This window comes from Danio aesculapii, chromosome 3 (assembly GCF_903798145.1).
Source record: "Danio aesculapii chromosome 3, fDanAes4.1, whole genome shotgun sequence".
In the NCBI taxonomy this organism is placed as follows: Eukaryota; Metazoa; Chordata; class Actinopteri; order Cypriniformes; family Danionidae; genus Danio; species Danio aesculapii.
This window is the reverse complement of record NC_079437.1, coordinates 28435458-28457675: the sequence shown is the minus strand read 5'-3', so window position 1 is coordinate 28457675 and position 22218 is coordinate 28435458. Positions and strand designations below refer to the sequence as shown.

Below are 22218 nucleotides of genomic sequence, written 5' to 3'. Positions count from 1 at the left end.
GAGTTGTTGTGAAGCCACTCCATTGATATTTTGGAGGTGTACTTTGGGTCATTCTCCCGCTGGAAGATGAACTGTTGCCCCAGTCTGAGGTCAAGAGCACTCTGAAGCAGGTTTTCATTCAGGATGTCTCTGTACATTGCTGCATTCATATTTCAATCTATCCTGACTAGTCTTCCGGTTCATGCTGCTAAAAAACAACCCTACAGCATGATGCTGCCACCACCATGCTTCACTGTAGGGATGGTACTAGCTTGGTGATGCGTGGCATTCACTCCAAAGAGTTCAGTTTTAGTCTCATCAGACCAGTCAATTTAGTTTCTTATGGTCTGAGAGTCCTTCAGATGCATTTTGACAAATTCCAGGCGGGGAGAGGCTTCTGACTAAGGCCCTTCTCCCCCGATCACTCAGCTTAGATGGCCGGCCAGCTCTAGGAAGAGTTCTGGTGGTTTCAAACATATTCCACTTATGGATGATGGAGGTCACTGTGCTCATTGGAACTTTCAGAGCAGCAGAAGTTTTTCTGTAACCTTCCCCAGCCTTGTTGATAAATTATTCTATAACCTGCCTGAAATTATTCTATAACCTGCCTGTAGCCAGCCTTGTGGCTTGAGACAATCCTGTCTCAGAGGTCTACAGACAATTCCTTTGTCTTCATGCTTGGAAAAACTCTTTTTTCACATAGTCATTATGGGGTAATGTGTGTAGAATTAAGAAGAAATCAATCAATCTATCTATCTATCTATCTATCTATCTATCTATCTATCTATCTATCTATCTATCTATCTATCTATCTATCTATCTATCTATCTATCTATCTATCTATCTATCTATCTATCTGTCTGTCTGTCTGTCTGTCTGTCTGTCTGTCTGTCTGTCTGTCTGTCTGTCTGTCTGTCTATCTATCTATCTATCTATCTATCTATCTGTCTATCTATCTATCCACTTATACATGTACTCTATGTATGTACTGTATGTATGTACTGTATGTATGTATGTATGTATGTATGTATGTATGTATGTATGTATGTATGTATGTATGTATGTATGTATGTATGCATATCCATCCATATATTAACTTTTGTATCATCCATCCATGATTTAGTGCTAATATCCACTAAAATACATTTGGAATTCATTTTTGTGGAAACTCCTGTCGACAATCTGTGAACACAAACCTTAAGCAAAAATGAAGTTCATTTAAGACACATTTGCATTCCTGGACTCTCTAACCTTCTTCTGTTCTGCTCATCTCTCTCTGATGAGATGAAATGCTTTCAGTCTGCTGACACGGCTTGTGCTTTAAGTCAAACTAGTTTTCCCAATTCCTGTTCTGCTGACTGTCATGCACACCTCTTTCCTGTCTCCGCATCTCTCTCTCTCTCTCTTTTGGCCCCCCTCTCCATCTCTCAGCCCTGAGCCTGCAGGTAACGATAAGGACTGAGCTCACTGCATAGAAAGCCTCTGCTGTCTAGAAAGTCTGTGGTGTTGTGTGCCTTTGTGCTCATGTGTTTGTCACGGCATCTACACGGGACCCTGAACAGGTATGGGACATCACTTCCTCCAGGCACTGATCTTTCTCTTTAGATCTTTGTATTCAAACACTCAAACGCCAGCATTGGGTCTAGTTTCAGTGCATGTGTGCCTGCACTGAGACAGCTGAAGTTATGAGACATGAGGGTGTCAAAAAAGGAGGTTTAGAGACTTTTCTATCTTGTGTCTATTCGCTGAGATGATCTTCTGAAGAGCATTTGCTTGAAATATTGCCAGCAGCTTCAAATACAATCCGTACTGATTTAGCACATTCTGGGAATACAGTACTCCCAGTTATGAGTTTGCACTTACATATAACCATATAAATGAAAGTATTTGCATAATACTTGGCATGCTGTCCTGTGGGATTGTTTTAATTGAACCCTATAGTTTTTTTTCACAGTGAGAACAAGTGGAAACATTTAAGTAGTTTTAGAGTATATATATCCTATTTTGCTCTTCAGCTTTTGTTTTCAAAAGAGTTTAATTAACTTTACACATCAGAAGCATGTAGTGTGTAGACATTTTTCCACTTAATAAATGTTAGCACATATTTATTTACAAAAAGTCACATTCCTTGACAAATTTGTTGCATTTATTCTTCCCTTTTAATAATTATGAAGTTACATTTTAATAGAATTTAATTTAAAATTCTATTTTAGTTTTAATTACCATAGTTGGTTAACACATTCAAAACTAAAGTTAAAGTTAGGAAAATAAATAAATAAATGTATATATACAGTATATAGAATATCAAACACAGAGTCTAAAAACCCTTTTGTACGAGGAACTTTCTACCACCATTTATACACATCTGCAGCTGACGTCAGAACAGCAGAAGCCGTTATTAATTCACCAACATCACTTAGGAGCTAGTATTTGAATGATTCTTTAGAGTAATGTCTAAAGTTATGACAAAACAGGTGATTTTGCTCACATTTCAAGATTTTGAGGCTGAACGGCATGAAATGCCATCAGTATACAGAGATTTCCCAGTATTTCTCTGTTGCAATTGCGATATCACAATAAATAACCCTGAAAAAGCCAAAGCAGCACCAACAATAACAGATTACTGTTGTGTTTACGATAAGGGAAAACACTAAACACATGCAGGCGTTTCTTCTTTCTTTCTGTTTACTGAACTAGTCTGCGGTAACAAAAACAGGAGACTCGTTAGAAACAGATGGCCAACCAAAAAGTAACTCAGGGTTATACAAAGAGTGGCCAACCCAAAAAACATACATTCCCAATACGTGAGTCCCATCTCACACTCAACACACTACAATTACTATGGTATAAATACAGCACTACAACATACAAAAGAGAGAGATCGACTTAACAGTTTTATAATGATTTGATCAGCTGTAGTTAATTACTTTGTGTTTTTCCTCCTTTAAAGGCTTATTATGCTGTTTCTGTCGCCATCTTGTGGATGGACAACGTCAACCGTCTGTGGTCTGCTCAATGACAGGCTAAAAATCAGATGCAAGCACCACCACACTTTATACAAAATCCAGAAAAATATAAATAATGCACCCTGCATGTAATCGCTGTAATGAAATCTCTATCTTGTTTTGCAATAATGCAAGTCTTTAATGACGTTTTGGCAGAATAAACAACCATAACGTAAACATCGAGATGTAGCAGCGGTGAATGTTTGCTGATGGTAAGTTCATCAACAGAACAAAAAAGAAATGCAACCCTTGTGACTAGACGGTTCTTATAGTGGAGCACTTTAATTTAATAATAAATTAATAAAAATTAATAAATAGTAATGTAGACTATGCGTCCACGCTTATTATTTCGTGATGTCTATAGAATATCCACGTGAGGAAAAACTATAGTTTACATGTTTTTGAAGCACATGGTAAAGTGTATAATGTGTGCAACTCTTTGTTAATGAATGCTACAGAATACTGTTGTGATGGTGTATAATAACTGAAGCCTGCTGAATAATTTGATTATTACTACAGTTTTGTCATACCACAGTACCAATATAATTACTACGACAGTTTAATTCAAGTAATTATTTATAGTATACTTACAAACATTATAGTATTTGGAAGCTACATAAGCTTATACAGTACCATCCGCCTCGATGACAAGCAAATATATTTTAGGTCAGTAGAAAACACCGCCCTCTTCACGATTTAAGGATCATGCCCAACATATGTGGTTATTTTCTATTTATATCTACTTTGAAATATGGTATAAATGGCATCATTCAGTCCCATTCAGTTTATTTTTACTTTTGCACATCACCAAAACCACATGATTGAAAACAACCTATTATTAAAACTACTTAAACATCTCATAAAAAAATTAACAAATTGAAATAAAGCTAATTAAGGGGCCAATTACAATGTTTTATGAAGGTTCAAAAAATGTTTTTTTTTCAGTATTTCAGTCCTAAATTTGCATCTCCTTTGTGTAGAATTAAAATGCTGCAGCAACCACCTGAGCTTTTTCTACAGAGCGTTAAGTGTCGATTTGTAGGCCCATATACTGTACACCTGAGTGCATGAGCAAGTATAAACGCTTACCATAATCACATAAACAAACCCAGGTTCACTACTGAATCCATGCGCTTAACACAGCAATGAATTCAACCCTTCAATTAGCATTCCTTTCCTTTCTCTCTCTGTCCTCCTCCTCTCTTTTCCTCTTCTCTCGGCAGTTACATAATCTGCTGCAGAAGCTAAAAATGGACAGGTAAAGACAATTATAGCTCCACAATAGCTGCCTGACAGTGAGTCATCATGCCGTTCGTGTGTGTGTGTGTGTGCGTGCACGAATGCACCATAACATTTGTCAGTACTCTGTTTTTAGCAGTTCAGCCGTGCTTGTGTGGAACTTTTCCTTTCTGGTTTGCATTAATGGATTTGATTTAGCTGTTAATCATTTGATCCTTAACTTAATCACAAAAAGTGATTAATGGTAGTTTAGTGTGTTTACATTTCTAGGAGATCATTGCAGACGGACATAAATGAGTTGCCATGGCGACTGGACCCAAGCTGAGGCTCTATAATGAAAACGTCTCATACTGCGGCTTCTCCTTCCCCCTCATTATGCCTCTTTTGTCCTTTTTAGCAGACCCAAATCATACTCCAACTTCATAAGCAAAGGGCACTAACATTTTTCTGTACATGAAGACAAATGAATGCTACATAACACTACAGAAACGATGGACACTTGTACAGTATATAATTTCCCTCCGAAGTGTAAGAGGCTAAATTATCATATGCATTTGTTTATATGGCAAAACATGTCTTTTCACCAAAGTAGGTCCATACTGACTCCAAAGGCAGATACTGATTAGATCAGGGCCTGGTATTTGGACTTTGGGGGTTTTACGATGTGGTCCCATAATGATTGGTCAGTTTGAATGTCTAAGTATTTGGGCTTTGGTCACATGGTCAAGTAAGATACAAAATAGATGTTAAACTTTGCTCTGTCTCTTTTCTTGCTCTGCGCTTTCCTGCTCTGCTCCTCTCCTCCTCTGCTCTCTACTGCTATCAGGCTATCTTTGGGGCCTGCTCTCTTTGTCTTTCTCTCCTTCCCCGTCTCTTTCTTTCAGGTAACTTTACATTTAAGCTGGGTACAATTTATATCGTATGTTTTTATCATTTCATGTTTCATCATTTTATACAGTTAGTTGTAATCAATTCAGTTGTAACCATAGAGAATTATTGTCATTAAATCATTTTATTTTCAAGTATTTGTGAGTTACTTTTGATTTAACATCAACACTTATTTGCTCCATACTGCAATACAATACAATCACATAATATCAACGCTCTCCCACATGTTTAGCTATTAATACTGCCCTTATTTCTGTTTTTGGTATTAGACTGCAGAAGAATGGTTTGACTAGGAATGTAGTTTTTTACCATCATGCTGATAACTTTTTAGTCGCTCGGCAGAACTACAGTTCTGTACCGCTGTGGTTAAAACCTATTCTTACAAAAGCCTGAGAAAAGATAATTATGTTCTTAGTGTCTGTATTTTTCTTACGGCATTAAAAAAAGATTTACAGTTAAAATATATGTATATTTTTGCTGGTTGTTCAAACTTCTTATTTACAATGAGCTGATTCGACACAATTCTTGAGTTTTTTGGGGGAAAACTTAAAATCCACTTAAATTTAAAAAACAATTAAGTTAACTTAATCGATTTGTGTTGGGACTACATGAAAGAATTGTGTGAAACCCAGCATTTTTTCACAGTGTAAGATGATATAACTTTTTTTTAGAAAGCTACAGAATCTGAAAATAAACAAAACAGTATGAATGTAATGTATTTAAATATTACATACCATTAAATAATGTTTTATGGTAAATTCATGAACAATTATTTAATTCAATGCTGTAGCATATATGTTGTAGTTTAAACTTAAGCACTACCCTAGATATTTTTTCCTGCTAAAATGACTTTTTGTCTTCAAAGACATACCAGAGGGAACCCTGCCCTCCCCCTCCATCTTGGGACCCACAACCATTCACAAAGACACGCACTATTGAAATGGACTCAGAGAAACCTCAAAATTCCGCCCAAAGTACATGTAATGTGTTTGTATCCTATGTATTCTCTCCCTAATCCTCTCTAAATTCTTAACCTTGTATATGCCCTTTTTAAGATTTGACAAACTAGGAATGCATGAATTATGTTTTATGTATTTCTAAATGTGTCATGTTTGGTGTCATTCTTCTCCGTACATAATCCTACAGCTCATGATCTAGGACATAGGATGATAGCTTGTATGCTTGGTGTAATTTCAAACTGTAAATTTTGTCTGTCTGTCTTCGGATGGTACAGACCAGCGAGGAGGAACACGGAAAGTTTTCCGCATAACTTTTACTCTCACGCCATTGGTCAGTCAGGACTGGGAGGGACCTGAATAATGCCTTTAAACACTTGCTATACCCTCAAATCCTGGCAGAAGGTCCTTGACACAAGGGAAGACCCTTTTTCTGTACTCATGGGACTCGCCTTGAGTTTTTCGGCAAATTATAGCTTAGTTTAAAGTTTGTGCCACACATATCCCCCAATCTGCGCTGCAAACTACAAAAAACTTTGTAAAAGACTTCATCTTGCAAGCATCAGAGAAAAATCACAGGAAAAAAGAGAGACCCAAAAATACAGGTATTAGTCATTTAAACAAAGAAATAAAATCACCTCCATCTTGAATCGCCTGAGGGTACAGTAAGTAATCTAACAAGGTTTTCTAATTTGATTTACACCATAAATATACAGATATTGTGATATACACAGCTACCGTAATTTCCATAAAATCTATTCATACAACCCGTTCTTATAAACCATTCTATTAACTAATTCATCAGGCTGTCAATATATCCCTTTATCATTCAAATGACCAGTCTATCATTAATGCAAACATCCAGTTTCGATCAATACACTCCTCCGTCCCAATGCATCCATTATTCATCCATTTATCAGCACAGAGACAATCTTTTCATCCAAATCCTTAGTTCATCAATCCATTGCTCCATCACCCAATTTATTCATCCATTTAACGAGGCCTGATGTTCACGAACGCATTCATCCATCAATAATCTGTTTATCAGTTTGCCTGCCAGCGCAGCTTGTGTCCTACCTGCGCCGGTGAGTAGAGTCTCCTGGTGCTGTTGGGCTCGTGGGCCACTGGGTGTGTGATTGGGGAGTGAGGGGGAACAGCGGAGCAGGATGCAGCCCCTTGATGCCCCATGCCGGTCCTGTCGGCTACGGCACCCCCTCCGCCGATGCAGCAGAGCGTTCCCTGGGCCAGCTCCATTTCAATCTCGGCATCCATCTCTGCCTCCTCCTGGGCCTCTTTGTTGGAGTCGTCCAGGTGTTTCATCAGCACAGCCACCACCACATTGATGAGGACAAACTGGGCCGTGAGCACAAAGCTCACAAAGTACAGCGGGGAGATGAATTGTAGGCTGGGATTACAGGTGTACTCGCCTGGCGGGCATTCACGGAGAGTGTCCTGCACAAAGGCAGAGAATAAACACACGTAAACTTCTGTAACAGTTAGCTATACAGTTGAATGTGGATATAGAATGTGATGTTTAACAGAGCAACTACATTTCCACAGTATTTCCTATAATATTTTTTCTTATTTCTTTTAATTTGGCTGGAATAAAACCGGTTTTTAATTTTTTATATGATTTTTACAGTCAATATTATTAGCCCCCTTAAAAATATATATATTATTTTCTATTGGCTACAAAAAAAAAACACTGTTGAACTATAACTAGCCTTTAAATTGGACTTTTTGCCAGTTTCACAACATATACTCAGCAGCTACTGCACAGATCAATCTATCTCTGTCTAATCTATCTAGTAACCTGTCTATCTGTATATATAAATACACTTTTTTAATTTTTCATCTGCACCAAGGCCTGTGGAAACTTCCTCCTATGCTGTTTCCTTAATCTGCAAGTCTTTATTTTACAAATTATATAGATCCTAAAGAGCTGTACGCTTTTCAAGCTTTATGAGGAGTCTCATTCATGTCTTTTAAGGTGCACTTGGTCAGAAGACAATCGCCTGTGATATCATGTCATTTTGTTTTTGATTGTCAGAATGATGTAGGCCTGTAGTTATAATATTTATACAATAAAGTTATAATGATATTTATACATGATCAAACTAGTGTGAGACTTGGGCAAAACCAATACGAAAATTGTTTTAAATTTGATTTGGTAGTTTGGCCCCAAATAAATATTTGCTGCATTTTTAAAAATCATTTCACTTCATTTGATTGACTATATAAAAATCAGTGTATGCTATTGATGCATTTATTGGGTAAAATTGCTATTTTTTTACTGTCATTTAATGTGATTTTGGTCATTATCAATACTCTGTCACTTTAATTGAGCGTAAGTGCTTAAAAAATTAATTTATAACTGGAAAAATCATGTTCACTACACAGAATTACAATACATTGATACCATTTCTTGTGAACAATAATAACATTTTCTATTTTATATCGCTTTCCTGCTGCAAAAAATCCTTACAATATTATGAATTTAACTGAAGCATTTTTTTTTACTCCACTACTTTATTTTACACTGGAAAACAAGACACAACTGCTGATTATTTTTGCATTGCGTCTCAGATGTCAATAATGCTAAATTACTTCTGTGACTCCTGCTTAACAGCATTTTGCCTGTGTGCTGACAAATTGACACCCAATTCTGAGCCTATTCAACAATTATTCTAGATAAGCTGGACTGCACTAAATCAATAGAAAGCAGGACAAATGCATTGATTAAATTACTTTTGCACTTTGTCGGAGATGTCAATAATAGAAAATTACTTCTATTTATGTAACTGCTGTTTAACAGCAATTTGTTTGTATGCTGAACACTTGATTCAGAGACTATTACGCTATTATATTAGATTATCTTCAGTGCAATAAATCAATGGAAAACAAGACTGAACTACTCAAATGCTTTTTGCATGATATGTGATATAATAACAAAAGTCAAGGTTTTCATTAAACGCTTTTCTCCTGTTTTAAAAAAAGCACATTAGCACAAACTGAAAGAATGAGCTTTTCAACATTTTTTGAATACAAAAATCACACAAGTAGAACAAGTGTTTTAACCCTATAACTATCATGTTTTCCAGTACATATTTAATTCTTTAATGTCGAAACTTGAACTTATCATAAAGAAAATTAAAACTAAAAATACAAGAAATCAAATGATATTTTATCCTATAAACCTGGATTTTGTTTGAAAATTTTAAATCGCCAATTAACAGTAAAATATGCTCAAATGGGATATTAAAACTGAACTGAAGAATTCAAGACAAATTCTGTTGTACTCTAGGGTCTAGCGATGTCGACCAATTTGCTATCGTATGATGTTCAATGTGAAACATCGAGATAGACAATGGCATCGTCATCGTAAGCAGCGGTGAATTAATTATTTATGAATAATTAATTAATTCATAACTAATTAATTATTTGTAGCCTACGGTTTCAACTACCTGTCCCGCATGGTCTTTGTTTTACCCATTACCAAATCATAAATAAGAATAAGTTTAACACAAATTACCACCTGTCAATCACTTTTTCCAGTGTGCACAACCAACAGTATCTGAGGTTTTTGCAAAAATTACTAGGTACAAGCGTGAAAGCGAAAGATTGAAGCAATATACTGACACTGACACGTTACCTGTTAGACTCAGAACACTAAAGAGTCGTTAGATATAGACAAGGTTTATTAAATATCATGTTTAACAATTATAGTGTGACACGAGCCAGCAGTACATCTTTGATAAACTGTCCGACGTGCACTGCTCTCTGGGGTTTTGTGCCCAAAGCACCCACTGACTGCCTGGACCTCAGACATGCGCATGCTAGTGTGTGTGTGTGTTTACGTGATGTGCATTTTCAGCGGTATAGTGTGGACGGAAATCTTTTCAGAAATGCTAGATGAAACGCCAGTGTGGATGTGGATCGCTTTCGTTCTAAAATGCCATTTTAAAACTGAGATGTATTAGAGTAAACGGGGCCTAAATGTGTAGTTTTGCAAGCGGGTTGCTGTGGCGGCGGAGCGAAGGATTGCAATGCCGACTCAGCATCGTGATGTGTATTGGCGATAGACGATGGCATCATCTCTCGACCCGACCCTAAAGTACACTGTAAAATAATTCTTGCTGCCTTAAATGTTTTTGTTGAATCAAATAAACCTTTCTAGTCATTTCAACTCTAACCAAACAAACTGACTTGAAATATTAAGTTCAACTTTGTATAATAATTTAGTTGAAACCTGATTAACATTAAAATAAGTTAAAGCAACATGAAATTATTTGTTGTATTGCCTTTTTGTCATTACATTTTTTACAGTGTATGAAGATAAATACAATATATTAACAAAATTAATTAAATAAAAGTATCATTTCTCTTATTACAAGTGCACTTAAACATGTATCAAAAAATATAGCTTGAAAAATACTGAGGAAGTGCAATAAAGCTGTACATGATGTGGATATTTACAATGTCTCGGTTTATTTGTTTAAATAACAGTTGTTTAACAGCAATAACCAGCAGTTAGCGTGACAGCTGACTCCCCTTTGCTCATTTTATTAGCATGTGCTATACAGTAGGGTCAATTTGAACAAATCCCACATTGCCAATTTCATTATGATGAACAACAACCTCTACATTCCTTCCTCTAGCCTCATTTCTTCTCTTGTCCACTCATGCGTGCGGTTTTGGGTTCGAAGAGGCGGCGATTTCTCTGCAGGTATATAGGAACTCAGGTTATAATTTACAGCTCTGATTATAATGCAGCCAAGAAAGCCTCCACGAGCCATAAAACTCCCTGTATGTGTGGCTAATAGCTAAAGCTTGTCAGCCTCCACAGAGTGTGTGCGGGGCGTTACGCATCAATATCGCGCCAATGTCTTCTCATTTATTCAGGTGTGCTTTACTACTGCGCTGAATATGCTGAGCCGGCTGTTCCTCCATCATATACCCATCATATAAACGGCAGGCTGGAGAGAGAGAGTAGATGAAACGCAGCAGGTTCTCTTTACACAGGCCGATAAGAACTCATTCCTCAAAGACAAGTGTATCAGAGATGAGAAAGACACTGAGAGGACGAGAGATGAACTGTGATGAAAGAAGCCATGGTGAAAATACTGTACATGGGGAATAATGGTGAGATGAGACTGTAAGATTTATACCCCACTACCTCAAAGGACACCCACTTCACGTTGGTTGTGTGCCTGCCTGGTCTAATAATCCACAAGCAATCAGTCTACTTTTTAAAATTATGTGATTAAATGGCTACTAACCATACAATGAACGCATTTTGAAATGTATTTGATTTCATTACTCTATGAAATGGCAATATGGTATCTTAAACGAAATACTGTGTGTTTTCCTTTGTTTTTTGTGTTGTGAATTGAAATGAATGAAGATCCATTATTGTTTTGTCTTTTTTTTTATTTTATATTTTGCCAAATATTTGTTTCAGTCTCAGAAAGTGACAACATCAATGCTCTCTTGTCTACTCTACTTGTCAATTGCTTTTCCATAGTGAAGACAAATGTTTTCCAGTTACTGGTGTAGTCTAAAGCCTAATGCAATTATGGTTTTGATACTCCAATCGAAATCATATTTGGGTTTTGAACTGCTGATCCAAGCATTCATCCACTAATCTACCAAATCGCAGAAACTTTTCATACTTAACAAGATTTTTTATTTTCGATTGGCTACAGAACAAACCATTGCTGTCCTATTTTTTGCATAATTAACCTAACTTGACTAGTTAACCTAATTAACCAAATATCAATTGTTTAAATTGAACTTTAAACTGAATATCAATATTTTTCAACATAACTGGTAAAACATTTTGTATAGTAATCACTGCAAATACAAAAGAAATTAGTTAGAAAAACTGTTCAAAAATCAGTTCAAATTAATCATCTCTCCGTTAAACAGCAATTGTAATAAATAATAAAATAAAATTCACAGGAATGCTAATAATTTTGTCTTCAACTGTAACGGTTTTATTAAAAGCCAACGCTGAAATGTAGTTTGTGTTCTTATTGACCTTATTCTTCAATGCGGAAGTGTGCTCATTTTTGCGATTGTTTTAGAACTTCCGATTCAGCTGTCTATGGGAGAAATGACTATGAATAATTAACGGCAGAAAGTGGTCACACTACTTACTCTACAAACAAGTGTTTGTATGACAATACAGACAAAGTAGAATAATATAATAAGAAAATATCATTTTGCAACACCAAGCAGCAAAACGAGCTGTTTTTAACGTCTAAAAATGAATGGAAGTGAATGAGACCGGAAGTCTCGAGCCTAAATTATTCAAATGGCTGCGCCCACTCGTACGCAGAGAATAAGGTGAATATTTCAAATTAACATATTGGCCATTTCAGACCCGGCCAATTCAATTCAATTCAATTCAAGTATTTGTCTCTATATATCTCAGCAAATCACTATTTCTGGTAGTCTATATACAGAACCTACACAATGGTTACTAATTACTCAATTTTGATAAATCAAGAATGCACTTAACTAATCCAGAGTGACAGATAAGTGCCATTATTACAGAAAGATTCAAAATGTTTCCACAACACATTCAGCTACACAGTTTTAAACATCAATACATGATTATTTCATACCTGTCAACCCTCCTGTTTTTCTCAGGATTCTCCTGTATTTTACAATTCTATTCCGCTATCATCCAATAAAGGTAATTTCCTGTATTTCTCCCGTATTCTATAATCTTTATATGAAGGGTGGCGATAAATATTAAAGAGCCGATACTTAAAGAACCACCAAAAAAATGTTCCTTGCTCCTGAATGTAAATCTGTTCTGTGCTTGTATTTTGTTTAGGCATGAAATACTTTGAAATAAATATAAAAACAGCAGGATTCCTTTCCTTTCCATTACAGGTGCCGTTGCCCCTCCAATTCAATTCTCAAAGCAGTCAGTTCATGTAGCGGTGCATGATAAATAGTGATAAATAGACAGTTTCGCAGATGGATTCTGTACACACGATTTGTAGCAGAGCAAATGTGGACACTGGGTTTTGGGTGGGTGTTTGAACATACATATACACAACACAATACAAATAATAATAATAATAATAACTACATCAAAACATGTCTATCTTGGTGGGTTTTCTTTAAAACACAACAAATTTTGTCTTAAATGAGCATAAAACGTTAGCAAAGCAGTTGCATGCTTTCATTATAGATCTATGCATTTTTAAAGTGACACCTCTGTAATTTAATGTAACCAAAATAAAAAATCTAAACCGAAATTTATCTTTAATCAGAATGTTTAAATTATACAGTGAGAAAAATGTGGTGGTGGTGGTGGGGGGGGTTTATGCCATCAAGATGGCAGCATGGTCAGAGTTACTATGCTACTCTGGACCATCTCCAAATAATGAGTATAATCAAGTATTTTTATAATCTGTCTTAGTTTTTGCTTAGTTAACTATTTACAGTATATGTATATTTAGTTCACCACATCAGTGAGTAAGCTAAGCATTGCTGTATTGTCCAGTGTTGTGTTCATAATTATGATTATTTATGTAGCATTGGGGTCCTGTGAGACACATTTAATTTTTTATTGTGATATTTCAAAATGTGAGTTTTTACAGCATTTTTATTTTTTTTAAAAAACTGTCTTGATGGGCACAAAAGACTTTCAGAACATATTTGAAAATCGTAATTGACCCCAAACTAATTATTAAAACAAACAGAAAGTTTACTCTGCCCATGCAGTTTACAAACTGTTACGGTTATTGCACACTGAATCTGAAATTTTCGTTCATAATTTTTGTATGTTACAAAATAAATTCGACCTCACCTTGTGTGAATCGTATTGACACACCGCCTCTGAAACTTTCGTTCATCATAAAAAATTTTTAACCGGGTAAAACCGTGTTTTTCCGCTTTTCACATCCGAAAAAGTGCTTTGAAAAGTTTTTTTTGGACAGTTTACAGCTACTGTACAAGCGTAAAGCTAAATACAGAATGCCGTTATTTGAGCTACATATAACTTTGACGTACACAGTGCATAAAATAAAGACAGAATGTGGCGGACAGTTGAGAAACCTTATATGCTGCATTCAGTGACTGGCGCACATCTCCCCTGCTGCTGCTTGGTGTGTGTGTATGTGTCCATGCATTTGACGTACTGCCCATAGACTCCTGGAAAAAACTCCTAGACTTCAGCGTGCAAAGACCTTTAATCCTAACTCTCCAATGAACATTTTACAACTAAACAAATTTAATGGTATTACTTTGTTGTGCTGTACCTTCATAATGCCATTCCAGTTATCACCAGTGGAGACCTGGAAGAGGGTGAGGAATGCCATGCCAAAGTTCTCAAAGGTGGCGTGACGACTCATGCCTTCACATGGGTAATCCTCATTGCACACTGCAGGGAACAGATAGAGCCGTACACAGTATTTGCATTGTTTAAAACTTTCAAAATATACCTTTGAATGTTTGTCCCCTAAAGGCTTTGTCCTAACTTTACCCATGCAGCCATACCAAATTCAGCTTTGAATTGAGAAGAATTGAAATGAACAGAAAGCCAAGGATGGAGAGAGAGAGCGAGAGCGAGAGAGAGAGAGAGAGAGAGAGAGAGAGACAGAGAGAGAGAGAGAGAGAGAGAGAGAGAGAGAGAGAGGGAAAAAAAAGAGAATTTACATCAAACAGTGTATAAGACGAATAGTATTTGTTTACCAAGCTCTCCGAACAATTCCACCCCCAGTGCAGCATAAATGAAGAACAGCAGCATGAAGAGGAGGCCAAGGTTCCCCACCTGAAACACACAAATCAAGACAAAACCCATCACACACGCATTTAGCCTTGACACAATTTACAGGCAAGAAGCCATACTACAGTTACAGTACACACAAGCATTAAGTGCATGCTATTATCCCAAACAAAAGCAAACAGCAGAATCACAATTTATACTGAATGTCCGGTATGCAAACTAAACAATCTTATAGCTAAACTAATTTATATATATATATAAACCTTTTAACACTGCAACAAACTTTTCCTATATTTATCCATAAAGCCAGAACTAAATATTTTTAAGAAGCCAAACTGCATAAAACAAGAGAAAATATACTATAATGCAAAGTTAATTTACTATAAGAATGTCCATTTACAGTGCATCTGGAAAATATTCATAGCGCTTCACTTTTTCCATATTTTTTTATGTTACAGCCTTATATTAAAATGGATTAAATTCATTTAATTCATTTTCCTCAAAATTCTACACACAATACCCCATAATGACAATGTGAAAAAAGTGAAATTGTTGCAAATTTATTACAAATAAATAGCCTGAAAAATCACATGTACATAAGTATTCACAGCCTTTGCTCAATACTTTGTTGATGCACCTTTGCCTGCAATTACAGCCTCAAGTCTTTTTGAATATGATGCCACAAGCTTGGCCCACCTGTATTTGGGAATTCCACTTATGGATGATGGAGATCACTGTGCTCATTGGAACTTTCAGCGCAGCATAAATTTTTCTGTAACCTTCCCCAGCCTTGTGCCTCGAGACAATCCTGTCTCAGAGGTCTACAGACAATTCCTTTGTCTTCATGCTTGGTTTGTGCTTTAACATGCACTATCAACCCTGGGACCTTATATAGACAGGTGCCTTTTCAAATCATGTCCAATCAACTGAATTTACTACAGGTGAACTCCAATTAAGCTGCTGAAACATCTCAAGAATGATCAGTGGAAACAGAACGTACCTGAGCCCAATTTAGAGCTTCACAGCAAAGGCTGTGAATACTTACATAAATGTGATGTTTCAGGTTTTTATATTTAATAAATTTGCAACAAGGAAATTAATTAATTTAATACATTTTGCAATACGGTTGTAACATAAAAAAATGTGGAAAAAGTGAAGCGCCATGAATAATTTCCGCATGCACTGTATTATATCAGAAAAATAACAAACAATAATAAACAGCCTAGGTGAAGATTTTTGTTACATAATATATTAAATTGTATTTTTTTTAACCAAATCTTATTGCATTGCTTCATAATTGTCATGCATATACTGCATGTACTTTTGCAATAATGTATTTTGCATGTATTTATTTATTATTATTATTTTTTAATTATCATTTTGTAGTCCAAAAGAGCACACAACATCATAAATACTTTTTTATTTTATTTTCATTTTGGGTGAAATATCCCTTTAAGATAAAACTTTACCATAACATTCGGTAAAAACCAAAAAAATAATTGAAATGGGCATAAAAACAAAGCAATGTAATGCACATTTTAATACTCCTGCATTTTGAGTCTCTCTGTAGTCGTAGTCTAAGCGAATGCTGTACCTGTTTCCCTGCAGCAAAATGAAGCAGAACAAATTTGTGATTTAACAAAAAGCTCATAAATGATGGATGGCACTGGTGGCCATGTCAGAGGTGCAGCTGCGGGAACAGAATTAAGCCTCTTAATGGAGGAAATGACCTGTGTCCTGATGCAGCCAGAGCACATGGAGGCTAACTATGCTACCGCTAATAGTAACACACTAGTCTGTCAGAAATATGTGTAGGGTGTGTCCACCATAGCACAGGCATCTCAAAACAAAATAGAAAGATGAGATGCAATGGAAAGTGCTAAAAAATTCAGCACAGGCGCTAACAGCCAGCCTAAAGTGCTGCTAATTATGAAAACGGTGTACGAGAGAGCTATAAGCATGTAAAATGGGGAATAAAACAATTAGCTGGATCACATTATTGTAATTTGTAATGTGCTTGGTCGTGTCATTTTATATAGTGTGCCAGCAAGTACAATAAAACGTTTAATGCTAAGTAATGATCTATCAAACATACAATCAAATGCTACAAAATGACAGTTTTGGCTTTAAGATCTAAAAAGATTGTGACTTGAGAGTGCCAGTATGTGTTTAAGTAAGCTTCACTGCTTTGTTGTCTTTGGTGAGCATGATGGATAAAAAAGTAGTCTATGTAGGCTTTGATGCACAAAATTCTAGTTAGCTTACAAATACTTTAAGTTCAGTGGTACATTTACATCAAGCACCAACCTCCCGCTCTCCCTTGTGAAGCCAGTATGGAAGTAACTGAAACTGCAATTCATCGACTCGCCTTTGGGGGCTGGCTCCAGGAATTCCAGATGTTCCCTGACTGCAATGCTAAATTGGCCAATTTTACAGCTCATAAAACATGTTTACAGCCTGGTACAAAAGGTTGTTTTGATGTATATGGCTAATATTACCCTTCATGACAACTGTGAGAGGGTGAATTTTTTTTATAACTCATCCGTTTCGTATTTATTAAGTTATATTAAATCTGCATAATTAAGGGTATGGCCAGTTGAGTTACAGCTAGTTGTCGCTGGTTGCTGTCATGTCGTTCCGGCTGATTAGCTGCTGAACTCAGCATATATATATTGTGTTTTTGTTTTGTTTTTTTTGGCTTTACGCATTCAAGTTGCTTCCATTTCCCAGGTGAGTGAAATTACTTATATAGCCTATCTATAAATGTATTTGTTTTACTTAGGTTAATTTATCACTTATAATTTTCTGTAGAACTGTAATGCATCCAGAATCTGACAGATTGATTAGCTGTAGGTTATAAAACAGTCATCTGAAATGTCATACAGTTTTATGCCTGGAATTACATAAATAGCCTTGCATTTACTAACACAGACTATATTTTCGCCGGCAGCTATCTTTCTGCAACTCTCACATGGTCGCCCACTGAAGCTAAACAGGGCTGTGCCTGGTCAGTACCTGGATGGGAGACCACATGGGACAGCTAGATTGCTGCTGGAAGTCGTGTTAGTGAGGCCAGCAGGGGGCGCTCAACCTGGGAGTGGGTCCTAATGCCCCAGTATAGAGAAGGGGACACTATACTGCTCAGTGAGTGCTATCTTTCGAATGAGATGTTTAACCGAGGCCCTGACTCTCTGTGGTTTGTTAGAAATCCCACAGTAGGAGATTCGCCCCAATGTGTAAAGCGCTTTGAGTGTCCAGAAAAGCCCTATATAAATGTAAGGAATTATTATTATTATTTGAAGTATTTGGAAGTAATTAGCGTATTCCTCTTGTAGAAAAACGTCACAAGAACAATGCTTAGCACCTTAATGTATTACAGCAGTGTTTTAAAAAGACTAAACACTTTACTGATATAACATACAACCAAGCACATGTGATCAGAACACAAATGAGTCACAGGTAATGAAGTATTAAGCATTTCTCCCAAAGAAAAGCCTGTCTCTGTAAAATGCTAGCAGGTGTCTGTAGCTTCGCTCATGCTCCACCTCTTTGCCCTTGTTTGGTAATGGCGATTGTCAGCCACGCCTACTTGTAGCTTCATTTGCGCTCTTTAGAAACCTATAGGTGAAGTCAAAGATACTACGTCCATATCTTTTACAGTCTATGGTTTACACAGATAAATCTGACAAATACATGAATACTGCGGCACTAAATGTTAACCATATTCATGTACCATATAGGTACTTCTAGAAATACCATAGCAGCATGAGCAAAGAATTACATAATAAATATTATTATTATCATTATTATAAATTGTTGTTGTGCATTTATGTGCTATTTCAGGTTTTAAACATTCAGTTAATTAAATAATGTTACAAAAATATGCACACTTGATTATGTACAGAACATTATGTACTGAACACTGATTCCTTTTTTAAAATAATTAAAACGGTGAAGGTTGAAAATTTGTGGAATACATAAATAAATCTGAATAACATCTAAAATACATCTGAATAAATTACCTTTTAAATGTACTGAAATTATTATTTGGGGGGATTTAAAAAAAAAATCGGATAAACGCTGCCGTGGTGAGAAATAGAGACCAAAAAAAAAACCTTTACCAACCTCATACTTTCATAAAAGTGGAAATGTTTCATGTTTAATGTTACTCTAAATCTACCAAACAAAAAAAAAAGTTTTAAGCCAAGTCTTAGAAGCCATATTCCGAAGACTACAGGGAATAAGCAGTATCTCCAAGAGACTTGTAATGGAAATGCACAGGAGTTTCTAGAAGGATGTTGGTTAAGACTGTGTGCCTGAGTGGCTCTTTAATCAGCTGCAGCGTTAATTACCTCGCAGATGCCATTGGGATAAGACATTGGCCCCAGCAGTAATGAACAAGGGATCGATATCCACAGAGGAGTGACGCTTTACTCAACCCTGGAGATGTCTAGCCAGCAGTTCTCTCCTCAAATACTTACTGTACTATTCTGCAACCAGCACCCCGTGTTTGATTATGAAAGTGTTTTGGAGTGCTTTATTGGAGTACTTTCTTTTTATTGCTACATTTTTTTCAAGATTGTATCTTTCAAACTCCTCCTTTTTGGTCTATATGGGACATTTAAAGTATGAATTTGGATATCCAGAGTCCCACCCTTTTTACATATTTTCATTCACTATAGATGAAAATAGAATAAACCAGGCACCGCTCATCAACAAGCTAATACCATCTTTACAGTGAAGCATGGTGGTGTCAGCATCATGCTGTGGGGATGTTTTTTAGCAGCAGGAACCGGAAGACTAGTCAGGATAGATTGAAATATGAATGCAGCAATGTACAGAGACATCCTCAATGAAAACCTGCTTCAGAGTGCTCTTGACCTCAGACTGGGGCGACGGGTCATCTTCCAGCAGGACAATGACCCAAAGCACACTGCCAAAATATCAATGTAGTGGCTTCACTACAACTTGGCGAATGTCCTTGAGTGGCCCAGCCAGAGCCCAGACGTAAATCCTATTGAACATCTCTGAAAGGATCTGAAAATGGCCGTATACTGGCGCTTCCCATCCAACCTGATAGAGCCTGATGTGCCAAGCTTGTGGCATCATATTCAAAAAGACTTGGGGCTGTAATTGCTGCCAAAGGTGCATCAATAAGGTATTGAGCAAAGGTTGTGAATACTTATGTACATGTGATTTTTCAATTTTTAATAAATTTGCAACAATTTCAAAAAAAATTTTTTCACATTGTCATTATGGGGTATTGTGTGTAGAATTTTGAGGAAATAAATGGTTCTTCTGTAAGACTTGTAAGACTTTTTTGTTGCATTTGCACTGGACTTAATTCACACAATGTACTTCTTGTGCTCAAATAAATCATTCATACAATACGTTTCTGTCTATTATTTTACAATTAAAAAATAAGCGGTATGTGAAAAGACTAAAATAGCTGTTAGAAACGTTCAATAAGTGTGTGGTCATTAGACCGCTTCTCCACAAACAAGGAGAGGGAGAAAAATCACAAGACATTGTCTCAGAAAAATAATTCCAGAAATTTCATTTTGCATGACATTGGCATCAAATTCAAAACATATACTCAGTAGATATGTAACTTTTGACCTATTACTTTTCTGTATTGCGCCAGGACTAATTCCATATATTTGTTTATGAAATAATTAAATGTTTAATGCGGTGAAACTTTTTTTTTACATTACTCAAGGATCGATAACTTTGTTCATTTGGAGCATTATAGACACTAGATGATAGATAATACAGCCCGAAGTGTCTTCTTTCCAAAGATACATGAACTGTGAATGTAGACTAAATCATTCAGCAACTGTTACTGTTTTAGTTTGGGAAGGTCATTTTTGAGAAAGTGCCTCTGACGGTGAGGGAAAGGACGACACCGATATAGTCTCAAAAAACTTTTTACAGAAATCTCATTTGCATGCTATCTTAATCAAATTTGAAATATAAACTCATGAAACACTTGGTGTTCACGTCATATTTTTTCTAGGACATTACATTAATGTTTTCCTGTGTTTGTATATGTAAAACAAATACTGAACACAATACACTTTTTTTCTCTCATGACCTCATAATATATAACTTTTTATATTTTTGGGCATTTAACTTTTCCCTTTACCACAGTAAAGCTCAAAGTGTCTTCCTTCCAATGATACCCAGTTTGTGTTTGTAGCTTACTGGAGTCAAGAACTGCTACTATTTAAATTTAGGTATGTGCAAATCCCCAAAAGTGAGTGCTGAATAACAGAGTTTTTTAACAGTATAATGTAATACTTTTTGTGTTTGTTAATCGTAATGTATTTTTCAAATTCAATTTCTTTATTTATGTTAAAATGATGAACGAACAGTAAGTCCTATGTGTTTAGAACAACAGAAAAGTAAGTAAATGACAATATTTCATTTTAACATTTCACTTTGTGTGTGTGTGTGTGTGTGTGTGTGTGTGTGTGTGCGCGCACAAAAGCAGATACTTTATTCTTGCTTTCGTGTTATTATCTGCCCTGAGCGAGTCTGTGGTTCCTATGAATCACCAATTTTCATGGGCCAATGAGCAGCCTGTCGACACTGCTTGGATGATTTCCACTTCGTAAGCCAAAATATGACTAAAATGGGATGGGTTGACACTGCAATGCTTCATCAAGTGGTGCGTAGTTGTATTATCACCTGTGGCAGGGCTTGAACTACTGTATCCAGCAGCGCTCTCATTCCCGTGGCCATCTTTAACAGCTTTAACACTGTCAGAGAGAAAGAAAGAAAGAAAGAGTTACAGAGAGTTCAACAGGATAGCTCAGTGTGTGTGTGTGTGTGTGTGTGCGCACACGTCTACAGGCGGTTGATCATTTCAGAACAAGAAAAACAAAGAGGCCGATAACAGGCAGGGATTCTCCCCCTCCACCTTGGTTTAATTCCAGCCTAAACGGCTAATGAGAAGAGAAAGAAAAGGTCAGGGCTAAAATTAAACTCTCTCCCTGTACAGATGTAGAGTGATGGCACACAGACTCAGTGATGGTTGTGGACAGCAGCAGGATTAAAGACCAGATTAAACTCTAGACAAACAGATCAATCCTCAATAATACAGCACCACTGACCTGTGCAAAATACCATTTTGGTATGATGGAGGCGATATTTCTAAGGCTCCTATTGGGTAATGAGGCGAACGTAAGACTCATCGGCTATTAGGGGTTTATCAACACATGGGCCACTGATCAGGTATTAGAGGGAAATTGGGAGGAGAAAATTTGAGATTTGGGGAGACAAATAGAATTCAGTACTGGAAATGAGCAATAAAAGAACAATTTGTAAAAAAAAAAATTATATTAAAAATTGTACATGAAATGATTTGATTTGCATTTCACACTGGCTGGCTGATTCAAGGATT

At 36.3% G+C, this 22218-nt stretch overlaps 1 protein-coding gene across 1 annotated transcript in view; it reads right to left on the bottom strand.

The window, feature by feature from the left end:
• cacna1ia (calcium voltage-gated channel subunit alpha1 Ia) overlaps positions 1–22218 on the bottom strand; it is a 284961-nt gene that overhangs the window by 19590 nt on the left and 243153 nt on the right. Inside the window, exons 28-31 of the mRNA XM_056451129.1 lie at positions 21504–21574; positions 14780–14858; positions 14347–14468; positions 7145–7519 (exon numbers count right to left, since the gene is read on the bottom strand). Coding sequence (XP_056307104.1) covers positions 7145–7519; positions 14347–14468; positions 14780–14858; positions 21504–21574 — 647 coding nt within the window. The remainder of the gene's footprint in view (positions 1–7144; positions 7520–14346; positions 14469–14779; positions 14859–21503; positions 21575–22218) is intronic.